A 13024-nucleotide genomic window follows, 5' to 3' on the forward strand; every position below is an offset into this window, starting at 1 on the left:
CTTTTATCCCCCCCCCCCCCCCACCACCCCCATCAGAGAGAATCACTCTCGTCTCTCTCATTTATTTCCGTTCTTCCTCCACCTTCGCTACACAACCGTCCGTCGATGTATCTCGCCGTTACGTTTTGACTCTTTTTTTTCTATCTTTTTTTTTTACTTTTTCTTTTCTTTTCTCTCTCTCAATGCATTGCCGTCTTCGGCTTTATTTTGTTTCGTCGCTAGGAGAAGAGGAAAAAAATTATGATTTACGTACCGGGCAAATTGTCTCCGCCGCCAGTCACAAACTGTCGTACTAAACAGAAACGCAAAATCATATCTCGTTATATTAGAAAAAACAGCTCGTTCCTCGCCCGCCCCTAACCTCTTTCGTTTTCTTTTTCCCGAATAATTGCAGAGGCCGTGACCACTGGCGGTCGCCCTTTCCCGCTTTCGTCAAATTTTTTCATATCTCGGCACGTCCTTTTGTTTTACCGAATTTTTCGAAATAACGTTAAGCGAGCACGAAACAGCTTCGAATGTTGACGTTAAGGCAAAAAAAAAAGTGCGACACCCGTCTGTCGATTTACCGAAACGAATTTCGTTTTTCTTTTTCTCTGTACCGTTTCACTTCGATAACACTTTCTTCGAGAGTATTTCACTATATTTTATCGTTTCAACGGTATCGATCTCGATCGATACGATCGAAGCGCGCTTGGCGCGCTCAATCATCGAAACTCTCTTGGGAATGGAGTGGAAAATGTAAGTACTGTAAGTAATCTGATAAGAACGAGAGGGGGTAAAGTAAAAAAAAAAATTGAAAGGAAAAAAAAAAACTGAAAAAAAAAAAAGGTACCAACAAAAATAATCAAACAAAAGCGTTCAACGGTAAACATTGGAAGCTGCCGGCATCGTCGGGATACAAGAATATCGGTAAGAAATTTTTTCAAAATTTTTTCGAATTTAGAGGCGAGCGATATCGAGAATTAATTATGCTAAAAAATTTATCTCCCTCTCTTTCTCTCTCTCTCTCCTTGTCACTCTCACGACGTTCTCTCTTTTCTCCCTCGTCGACTCTCGTCCTCCCTCGCCCCTCTCCTTTCCTCTTTCTCTCACTCATTCATTCCCATCACTCTCTCTCTCTCTCTCTCTCACTCACAAGAAAGCTCGTCTCCCAGCCAACCAGCGCCGGCTCTCACAAAGGACAAATTGGAGCGAGCGAGAGAGCGGAATGACCGAACGAACGAACGAGCCAATGCATGAGAAAATGAGGGAACGAGTAAAGGAGCGAGCGAGCGAGCGAGCGAGCGAGGGTACAATTCAAGCTGACAAACCGTATAGCGATGATATAGCCAATTGCCGAACGTACTCGCCGCAGAGAGAAAGAGATAAGTCTTCGAGTTATTCGATACGAGAAAGAAATAAAGTCTGCAAAGCCAAACGTTCGTGGAGAATAAGAAAGAAAATTAAAGGTGACAGACGATCGTCACGGGCAACGAACAATCGTTGGACTGAGCTTCGCCGGACGGCCGACGTGCAAGAAGCCATTGACGTATGGTATATCGAAGTGAACGATTGAAACGGCCTTATGCCGGCGTATCTCCGACATATGCACATACGTGCGCAGAGGTTTGAGGACCGACGTCGAAAACGAGAACGTAACAAAGAGAGAAAACGTAAGAAGTGTCAGAGGGAGATGTGAAGTAACGGTAAAGATGGAGGCCATGAGGCTGTAACGGGTGACGTAACAAAAATATGTATATAAATAAAAGGCATGTTCGTTGCAACGAAGAAGACAAAAATATTTAAAAAAAACAAAAAACAAACAGGAAGTTCAAAAAGAATGACGATCGTACGAAATAATCAAATCAAGAAGAAAAAAAATCTAATAAATACACAAGGACAATGAAGAGACTGAGAACGAGGCAACGATATCGTTATATAATATATATATATATAAATTATATATACACGTAATACGTATCGAGGCGTCATTTACCAACCGGACGTGACGGAGAGCCAGCGACAAATAATAATTAAAAAAAAAAGAAAAAAGGACGCTCTCCGTAGCGACAAACGACGCCGTGCCTAAGATTTGGCAAAAAAAGAAGATTCAAAGTTCCATTGCCCAGAAAAGGATACGAGAAAATGACAAAAAAAAAAAAGAAGAAAAAAAAAATGAAAAACAAAAATATATATATATATCAACGATACTCTCTCCAAGTTCTTCGAAACGAAGGCGCACCGACCCACCCCCAACGAGCATAACCCCATGGCCTACGCACCTACCCGTATTCTTGTTTTAATCATCATTATCAGATTACACGTTCACACGGAGCGTCTTAATCGTACGCATCTCGAGTCGGCGAACTTATCGCAAACGAGAATTGTACTGCCGAGTCGAGACGTTTCTGGAAAATTCAAATGTAGCATAGAATTCATTGTGACTCGTCTCGAGAAATCGTCTCCGTCGGATGTTAATAGAGCCAATTTTTCTTCCCTCTCGCCAAGCACGACGTACTTACCGGTTATGTTGTCGCAAAGTATGCGCGACGTGATGATCCGACCGTACGGACTGAACAGATTCTCGAGATCCTGTTGCGTCATATTCTTCGGCAACCCGCTCACGTAGAGATTGGCACCCTTGATGGCCTCGCTGCTCGGTCTGGCGTAAGATACCTGAAGGTATATACGATACGATAATTCTTAATTGTTTCACGTCAGGCCGTGTCCCGGTGCATAGGGCGGATATAAGAGGGAGAAGGAAATAAATAAAGATATACCCAAACAAAATTTCGGACTCACCTTGATGGTTTTATTTTGCAGCCGAAGACCGTTCAACGTGTTGATGGCCTTTTCAGCGTCCTCGGGCCGATGGTAGTTGACGAAGCCATAGCCCAGGCTTTGCCCTGCAATCAGATATCGGATTTACCATCAAGTCTGCAGTCAACGTGCAAACGATAAACGGGCTCCGTGATCCCAGTACTCTCTCTCTCTCTCTTTCTCTCTCTCGCTTACGTCCAGCGTCATCTATAAGAAATCACCACGAAATAACTCAAAACGGGACATACGTCAATTTCGTTGGATCAATTTTACATGCCTCTTCCACCGTGAGCCGACAACCTTTAGTTTTACTTGTTTCATACGTTTATTTTCCCACGGGTCCTATTGGCTACGTTTAATGGACAATCGATACCTACAACATGTTCTTTTTTTTTTTCTTTATCCTCTAAACTATTTATTCACTCTGGTACCTCGGACGTTTTTTTTTTTTCCGAATAAACCCAATCGAACGTTTATCTGCTGTATGAGATCGATCGATGGGAGACGGGGGAGAAGATTGACAAACTGGTAGCATCTATGGATAGGCATGGTTTATATATATATATGTAAATATATATATATATATATATGTTAAAAAATAACATAGAAAACGGTGACTCGTATATGAAAAAAAAGCTACGATTCTCTCTCTCGACGCTCATCGGACGAAGAGAGCGTCTATTCCTTTCTCGCTCTCGCGCGCGAGTTCTCTTCGACAAGGAACAGTTTAACGAGAGACAAGAGCGACGAGTGAAATTGACGGATCGACGCGTCGACGAGAAAGTTCATCGCGACGAGTGGCAAACGTCGACGGACATCAGCCGAGACATGCCCTGGCGCTCCGATCGACAACGGATACCAAAATTATCGAAAAACATTTATCGACTCCAGAAGAGACCTCGTAGGACGAGGATCCTCTTCCGGCGAAGGTTAGATGTACGTAAAATGGGATATACCGGGTGAACTTGACAGTCACCGTAGGTAGGACAGTATCGAGACAAGGAACCTCTGACGCCCAAGGACCGCAAGGACCAAAGGACCCAGAAGACACGAATAAAATTAACGTAAAAGAAAAAAAAAATGAAAAGTATAAAAACATAACGGGAGCATTGTGATGCTAGTATAAAACAATCACGGTGCGCCGGCAAAGGCTTCAAATAAGAACGACGCCCCCGCGTCTTAGCGTACCGAAATAGCGTCGCGACGTCGTCCACGGAGAAATATCTCCACGAGCTTCAACGGTGGACCCGAGAGACATAACCGCGTACCCGTCTTGTTCCACGATCCAAAACGTGTCTGCCGACGAAGTACGCGTAGAAAAGTGGATAACGCCATTTTCGAGAAAAAAAAAAAAAAAAAATTTCTACGATTCGTCAATGGTCCGGGTATTTATTTTGAAAAACGCATAAAAGTGATGTTGCGGCGTGATCGAGTATACCGGAAATGAAGTGGGCAATTGAGGAGACGCGCGTCGAACGTAGGAGCCGGTGACGTCCGGTGGGGTCGAGGCTTTTCGAGAAATGGTGAAGAAAGATTCGCACGGGGTCGTATGCGCGAAGAAAGATGGCCGCCGACCCACGAGAAGAGAATAACCGCGCACTTTAATGGGAGCAGAGAGAAAATGTACGTTGAGCTTCGAGCGAAATGTGGGACGCGTCTCGTTATTCCTACCGGAAGTGAAGTTTCTTCCCGGTACTCGGTGCACGTTCGCGAAATCATTAAATTCGCCGGGAGGATTTTTATCGGTGAAAAACGTTGGGTTGTTCCCTGTGTTTACTACGTCATTTACGGAAACGCATAGTACCGCGCGACTTCGCACTTCAAAATATCAACGATGCCTGCGGCTCTCTCGTATTGCGTCATACTGTTGTCTAGCGTCCGTTTATCGTGGGACAATCTAGATATTCGTGTGGAAATCCAAACGCGAGCAGACGAGACGGCGACGATAAATTCGGTGTGACAGTGGAAACTGAATGATACAGAGAAAGAGCGAGCTCTGGCAAATCCGGGAAAAGATCTGAGACAGAGAGAGAAAAGGAAAAGTTGCTCGATTACTTCACTGGTTACGCCAAGGATTACATCGCGTAAGCTCGAGCTATTTGCGTATATTTATAAAAATATTAGCATGACAGAAGCCGCACTGGTCGGAGCAAACTATAACGAGAGTCCCGACAGCCGTGTTACCGTTTCAAATTTTAATCACCGATGTTAGTCAAGATCCTATTACACAAGAGAGAAAGATATCTGTCATCGACAGGTGTCCGTTACGTCTGATTTCTATATATACAAACTACGATCGGCATTCCGCATTCCGTAACACGTTCACGTTGAATCTCCTCAGATTGTCAGGACGAATTGAAAATTTTCGCGAACGATATCGAATTATCGGATTCATTGTTTCGTCTCTATTCCCGGCGTACACTCCGTGTTACACGTTAATACAGGATACACCATTAGCTACTGTAACGACTACGTTGTGCCTGTCACTGACAGGTGTCCCCTACAGTTAAATTAAGTCCTTTGTTATTTTTACGGAGAATCTCCGACAGCGCTCTTACCCATCTAACTCTAACCTCAAACCGTACGTGTGTAACCTGTCAATATAAAGCGACGCCATTACTCACCGGTGACTTTGTCGCGAATGAGCTTACAGCTCTCGACCTCGCCGATGCTAGAGAACAGCGAACGAATTTCCTCCTGGGTCATCGTCTGCGGCAGGTAATTCACGATGAGATTCGTCTTCGACTCCTCTTGTGATGTCTGACCGAGGGTCGAGCCCCCATTTTGTTGCACAACTGTGTCCATTCCGTTCGCCATCATTGCACTCCTTTTGCACGTGGTCTAACTACGTATCAAATCTGCAAGCAGAAACAAACACAATTATTAATAAACGCGAGCTTCGTCCCCGTGCATAACCACGAAGTAGAAATATGTCAAAAATATTTCACGTCCCGGAGTCAGTTAGAAAAAAGCTATGCTAGCGAGGTACCCCAGTGCCATCTAGACTACAAATTAGGTAGCTGCACTATACCTGCACGTACTTTCGGTGTATAAGAATATTCCGAAGGTAAAAATCCTGAGTTTTCGTCACCTGACAACCGATGGCTTCCACTAGTACTTTCTAATGTCTATGCATTCTCTATTTACCCCACTAACTTTGTCAAGTCAAATAACATACACCCCCCGACAAAAGTAAAGCTGTGTAAAGTCGAACGTAACACGTGCTGAAAGTCTTTACCGGCGTCTGGTCTACCACTGGAGTCAAGGAAAATACAAACCCTATGCAAATGATGTCCGACAAACGCCCTCTGGCGAAACAATAACGAAGTATACTAAGAGGACAAATGATAATCAGGGCCTAAGCCTCTCTTGCGAGACAGACCAAGCAGAGGTATATATAATATGCGTAAATAAATAGCCGAGTGGCGCGTGCTAGTCAATAGAAAGATAATCTATCCAAAGGACGCTCGGTATACCTCAAGCTTCCTTAGCAATTGTCACGCTATATATATATACACATACACAGACCTGTAAGCACATATAAACATAGTAAGCAAGAAGCAACGCGTGAGCAACAATAAATATGTACTAGGAAGCACTCTACTTTTCTAGGCTAAATAAAAAAGAGTAAGGGGAGACCTCCAGGTTTGGATTCCAGGCAACGTAAAAGTTACCGTAGTACTGAGAAACGATATTCCACGAGGACTAAGTGTATCCAGACTCGGTGCAAGGATGACTCGCCAATTTACATAATGACTGGACTACACTGGTAATTGCAACAGTGTACTGGCGTTGGGGTAAAAAAAGAAATATAACCCATAGCCATCGCTAGGAGAAACGTACTGTAGGAAATCGTGGTGGCTGGTAAAACGACCCTAAGTTTAATGCCCGAAACAGGGTACGGAGAACCGGATAGTTTAAAGGGGGCGACGACCCTTAGGCGTCGTCATTTAAAGGGCTCCCATGGCACCCCTCGGACCCCAAAAGTTTTTGGCCACTATGGGGAGCACGAGGCGTCCGAAGAGTGCGAAGCGGCAGAATTGGGGAGTCGAATAAAGGGGAGTTACGGGGGGGTAAATGCCCAAGTGTATAGGGTGGAGGCCAGAGTACGTACACACAGCTGCCACAATACGCTCTCTTACGTATGATGCATATATGCGTATACACGTGTATGCGTGCGTACGCTGCATATATCAGTCCCAGGAGCTACTGGCGTATATATATGTATATATTAATTCTTTTTTTTCCTCTCCCTCGACATACGTCCGCATCAGCTGTCCCCGATTGCCCTACCCTAGGAAAAATCTCCTGCCGATGACGGTGGTGGTAGCGGTACAGGCAGTCTACGTATCATTTAGTTAGTGGAGACTGTACGAATTATTTTACAAATAAAAAGTAGGATTGATAAGTGGCAATGGGGATTCGAAAAATGTTCGCTTCGATTAACATTCTGCTGGAATATCTAGATTTTTTTTAGATATATTATTGAAAAATATTGAATAAGGTTCCTGATGGCTAAAGTGACGTCGCTCGCGTAGGTATGGGGTCTCTACGTGGAGATACGAATGGACTGATATTTATCGTGACTCAAATTGAGCGACGCAATGAAATTGTTTGTGTCCTATACGGAGGATCGATAATTCTATTTGAATATGGACATTGGCAACGTCGTAGGAATTGGTTATGAGAAATTTCTCAGTGCTCGGATTCTAATTCGAGGCTTTCCAGGTATCGATCGGCACGTGACGTGAATAATAGTCAGTGATTTTTGGCCGGGTTGGTTACAATGCACAATCACACGGATAAGCGACACGTCACCCTCTTGGGGGGATAGTGGATCGATATTATAAAAAAAATGCACATGGTTCAATTAAATCATGGTTCGATTCAATTAAATTTTGAGACTGGATATACATTTATGTGTATAAAAATATGAAAAAGAAAATGATAACGAATGGCGCGATAAGACTTTTATCTCGCATAAGCAAATGGGATACACGAGTGAAAATTTTGGCAACTTGACAAATATACGAAGAGACCGGAAGCGATCGTTACTCCATTGAAATTCAGGCGTCTCGCGTGTCATGAAGAAGCGAAGCCAAGAGGAATCGACATAGTCTATCGGAGGTCCGACGATCTATTTCGGAGTAAAGCAGCATCGTGAAAGAATGTCAATATTTCAAAAGGCACCAGCTGGAAAGTTCTGGGCTTAATTTTTTCTTTTCCCGCAATGAAATTCCGGGCATCGGACTATTCTCGGGCCGACGGAGTTGACACTGCCGTTGGAAAAGGTGACCGAGCAATTTTTCGTAACAAAGTGAAAAGACGTCGTATTTGCCTCCTTTACTATGGTTTCCAGGGAAGCGGGAAGGCTTGCTCGGGCGAGACTAGTAACGAGGGGTTATTGCAGGCCTCGTATTTTTAGCGTATCGATCGAGCGCGCACTCGACAACACGATATTTGGAACTCGACAATAAGCTCCGACGGCGTCCATTGTTACCGGCGGGCATCGAGGTATCCTTCACTCCTGACTTTGAAACGCGTCCGTATTATTACTTAATGACAATGACTATGCGGAGCCAGGTATATACAGATATAGCTGTATTATATATATATACCAATATAATGTATTACACAAAAAGCATCAAGATAGGCGGAGGGTGGCAAACATAACAATATATAGACGGTCGCTGAGCCCTAGACAAAACTGAGACGTGACGTCACTCGAGACTCAATGTACTCGGAGCCTACTACGCTTGCATTAGTTCGGAGTCCCTATATTACCCAGAAGCACCATACGGAATCGAGACGAGATTACGTAGGAGTCATCAGGAGCGTCGAAACTTTCGATCAAATAAAGTTGAGACAGTTATGGATTTACATACATACAACAATGAAATACTAGTTAAAGGAGCCACGGCGATCAGCAAGGTCTAAGGCTTTCCGTGCCGAGTAGATAGGATCTTCGGCTATGGCCAGGTGGCCATGGCGACGGATCGTGAAAATCGCGTTGCCGGGACCGATCAATAAGCGCGCGCCCCCCCCGCCCCCCTCCAACGTTCTCTGCCGTCGCCGGGAGTTTCCACCCTCGTAGCCCGACTACCCCTTCTCGGCCTACCTCGAGCTGCCACACACCACTCCTGGCATCAACTTCCTCCATCTCTTACTTTCCTTCTTCCTACAACTCAACCACTACCACCGCCACATATCGCGGTCGTATCTTCCTCTTCGTCGTCATCGTCGTTCCCGTCGTCCTGATCCTGGTTTCACTTCCCCTCGACACTAGCCGTCCATACGCCAGCCGGCATTTCCTATGGGAGCACCCCCTTTACACCCATGCGGCTTTCTGAACACGGTAGCACAGCCAGGGCCGCATCACGCACGCACGCACGTGCTCGATGCACGAAACCAGCTTCTCTCTCTCTCACACGCACACAACATCATTCTCTCTTTTTCTTTCTCTCTTATACACGCCCGGTATACTCAGGGAACATCAACTCCAGTGTACGTAATAAACATATCTCTCTCCCACTCACTCCAGTAGCAACGGTAGCACGTAGCTCCTCTCTTACCTCTTTTCTCCTTTAGCGAGCAGCACTACGTTCTAATTATTGTGGCTCGCGTTATAATCCGAACACTGACGATTTTAGCGGCGCCGAATACACGTTTCCCCGTCGTTATCACGCTCTCGCACCGCCGCCCGGAACAAAATGAAAAATCAATAAAAGAAAAGTACGATGGTCGCGCGAGATCAGCATTTATATACGCGGCGATAGGCGAGACTCTTTCGTGTTCCTCACGTTAATACCTTCTCTTTCTCTTTTCTAGCTCTCTTACTCTCTCCCTTCCACTCCCTTTCTCACTCTCTCTCTCTCTCTCAGTTACTCTAGCTCGGTCTCACTTCCTCTGTCCGTCAGTCACTGATCACCGCGATATCATCCATGCCGTTACTCTCGTAGTGGTCGCTCGGCCGATGCACAATGCAACGTGAAATAAACCGATAACTATACTAAAGAAACAAAGGAACAACGTTACGGGCGGGGGATGCCTAGAGACTGAACGCGCTGGACGTTTTAAAGCGCGCCGGTCGGGCTGTGCCAGAGCTCGGGCGAGTTCGGCTGTCTTCGTAAGGGACTCGGGATCCGACCCAAGCCTCCCTCCCGCGAGGCCACAGCCCCCTCTCACCGTACTACACGCCAATAATTCACTTCTCCTTCCCACCAACGGAACCCCCACCGACGAACCCTCTTATTACGCCCCTGACGCGACGTCGCGATTTCGTATCTACCCCTAGAGCCTGGAGAATTTTTAGGCTCACCCCGCTCTACCATTAAAACATCTGCACGGGGGTACTGTCCATATATCTTATTTTTTTTTACTTTTTTATTAACGCACACGCGTTCCTCCTTTTGTTTTCACAATTATTTGCGCTTCAGGAAATACATTTTTATCAGTCGCTTGGTACCTCCATTCGAAACCTTGAATATTTACTATTCACCAATCAAGCTTAGACCATTTTGTTGCACATTCCGCTACAATTTCGTGACAAGCCCTCTTATAACGAACAGGACGCGAACTCTTGGCCGCGCGCGTTCCGCACGCGACGTACGTGCCACCGAGCTAAGCACATGGTCCGAGACATTTTTAGCCGGCTTCTGCTTGTTCTACTTGGTAAGAGAAAATAATAATTGCACTGGCGAATCATTAGATCGTTATGTGTACGTGAAAAATATTTTGTCATCGATTTTATATACTTTTACATTTTACCCATAGCCGATCCGACCAATTGTTTACGATAAACAGGAACATCCAAAATAGATGTTTTAAAACGGATCCCTGACCTTCCTTCTGCTTAAGTGCTAGAGACGCTCGATGAAACGACGACAGAACCGAATTATGCTTCGCTGACGAAACGTACCGACTAAGGTTTGGCTACGGAGCCAGCCAAAACGCGTCAATCTTTTATAAAATTATTTTGGTTCGTATCAACTCGTCCTCTCAGCATTTATTCGTTTGCTCATTTTCGCAAATAGCCAGCCACACGTATCTTTCCCGTATGGGTTTAAAAATGGCGAAAACTAAAATATCAATGCTCGATCATTGAACGTCCTCGAAACTTGCACGCGGAAGACTAAATTTATTGTTAATATATCTATAGCGTTTTAATAAGATTTTTTTTTTCAAAATTACTAACGAAGAAAAAGTTTTCGACGTGCGCGACGATCGATGCTATTTATTATAGATGTAAATATCCTAGACAGAAAATTTATTGGTAAACAGAATAATCGGATAAACGCGTCACCCTGACATTTCGTCGAAATTAATTTATCGATTTCGATATAAAAAAAAAATTTTCTACGCCAAATCGATCCCGTGCAAATACAATTTCTTAGGAATGGACGAAATAGTTTTTTTTTTAAAGGAAATCCAGCAGCGTCTTACGAGCCTAGAGACAAACTGTTTCTCAGACGAGGTAGTCCAAGCACACACTATATATCCCGACGCGAAATTATAAATACGTTCACGTATAAACACTATAAATATACACGTCCGCACTCATGAAAGATAGGAAAACGCGTCCGAGCCCGGTTACATCTAGGTCGCTTGGAATTTTTAACGAATTACGTGAAATTCTAAAAAATCCCCGAAAAAAAAAATCGATAATGAGTAAAACAAAATTTCGAGAAAAAAAAAGTATTAACAACCATCCACAATAATTTTCAAATATCCCGACGTCGCCAAAAATTTCCACAGCCCCTCTCGTTCGACGAATATTAATTACTCGAGCCAAAAAAAAGCAATTATTTCAATATTCCGTTAAACCGCAATATTGATTTCTAACATTTCCAAAATTACCACTTACATAAGCTTTTGCATGAGCATCAAATATCAATGTAAAAAAAATATCTCGCGACTTACACTTACACAGACTATCACAATGGGGTTGACAAATGAACAACCCTCTTTTATTTTCCTCAAGCACGATCCAGCTGCCAATCCTATAAGCCTGGAGTTACCAGTTGGCCACTTTGCTTGCGGGCTAACGAACCCAGTATTCTACAGGGTTCTCAAGCAGTCATTTGAACCTGTCAGGTTGACCAAGTGCGAGCCAGCAGAAATGTACCGATTCAATATGACCTGAAAAATAGACCAAAGAAATTGCATAAAAAGTAAACATGAAAAAAAAAACCTAAAAAAATATTCCGAAAATTCAGCCAGTATCCAATGGGTAACTGATAGAATTTATGGATAATTCCGAAAAAAGTGTTCCAGAAGAAAAAAAAAAGTACTGGTACTCCGGATGAGAAGAAACAAGTCAAAACAACAGCATCCCTATGCTCATCGCAGACAATCGATTGGTATTCAAAGATGGCAGACGCGCTCCTCCCAACCGACTCACGCAAGGACCAAGTTGTATTTGCGAATCGATATAGCATGATATAGATGGATATAGATGGTCATTGACTCGAGCAAATGAAAATCTGATCGATCCAGGTGCATCATGAAACTCCGTGGATCGAAAAAGGTCTTAGTCCCCACTCGGAAGCAAAGTGTCGATGCAAAAATAATATTAAATAACAAGAATAATAATACAAAACATCAGACACCTCGTTCGAAAAGTTTAAAATTCGTATAGACCCACAGATCCACTTATCGCCTCGTTATCAGTACACGCAATGAATTTCCATCCTCGTTTAGCTACGAAGAAAACCAAAATCCAGCGTACACGAGGTGTAGCCAGACGCAGAATGACCCACCTGGCGACATTAATACCATATGTTCGAGAACGTGGGAAATGCCGGCAGCAACGTGCCGCTAATAACACGTGAAAGCCAAACAGCTAAAGAATAACAGCCAAAGTACCGGTGTACTATAAACAAAAAAGATACATTTATAAAAAAAAAACACCCCTTAAACCAAAAACAACCCCATGCTACAACATATACGTGTAATCAGTCCACGAGAGTAAAGTAGCATTTGTACAGAGGCCATCTTGCTATGAATTTCAGTCTGAAAGAGTCCCCTAGACAGGATATACCATTTGCACCTCGAACGACTGTAACGTTCGATGGCTCGACACGACTGACGTATTACCAAATTAATAATTGCCAGTAATTAATGTTTCCGATAAATATTACAGCTATAAGAAAATCGTTATAGAAGACAGCCAAACGAAAGAATAAAACGTTCGAAAGAGGAGTCGAAAGAGACACGGCAGAGCATT

The 13024-nt window shown here is 43.9% G+C and overlaps 1 protein-coding gene across 25 annotated transcripts in view; it reads right to left on the minus strand.

Moving 5' to 3' along the window:
* The window catches only part of LOC107269873 (ELAV-like protein 1), a 37093-nt gene that overhangs the window by 10323 nt on the left and 13746 nt on the right, over positions 1 to 13024 (minus strand). For 5 of the 25 annotated variants that reach the window (XM_025087192.1, XM_025087194.1, XM_025087188.1 and 2 more), the window contains 6 exons: positions 11725 to 11937; positions 5424 to 5657; positions 2995 to 3006; positions 2782 to 2885; positions 2502 to 2655; positions 254 to 292 (listed from right to left, as the gene is read on the minus strand). In XM_025087192.1, coding sequence (XP_024942960.1) covers positions 254 to 292; positions 2502 to 2655; positions 2782 to 2885; positions 2995 to 3006; positions 5424 to 5619 — 505 coding nt within the window. In that variant the 5' untranslated portion in view covers positions 5620 to 5657; positions 11725 to 11937. Of the gene's footprint in view, positions 1 to 253; positions 293 to 2501; positions 2656 to 2781; positions 2886 to 2994; positions 3007 to 5423; positions 5658 to 5830; positions 6055 to 9371; positions 11699 to 11718; positions 11938 to 13024 lie in introns of those variants that run through there. The other 20 variants (XM_025087195.1, XM_025087199.1, XM_025087190.1 and 17 more) reach the window with 14 other exon arrangements.

The sequence above is a fragment of the Cephus cinctus genome, unplaced genomic scaffold (assembly GCF_000341935.2).
Source record: "Cephus cinctus unplaced genomic scaffold, Ccin1 Ccin1_scaffold0690, whole genome shotgun sequence".
NCBI lineage: Eukaryota > Metazoa > Arthropoda > Insecta > Hymenoptera > Cephidae > Cephus > Cephus cinctus.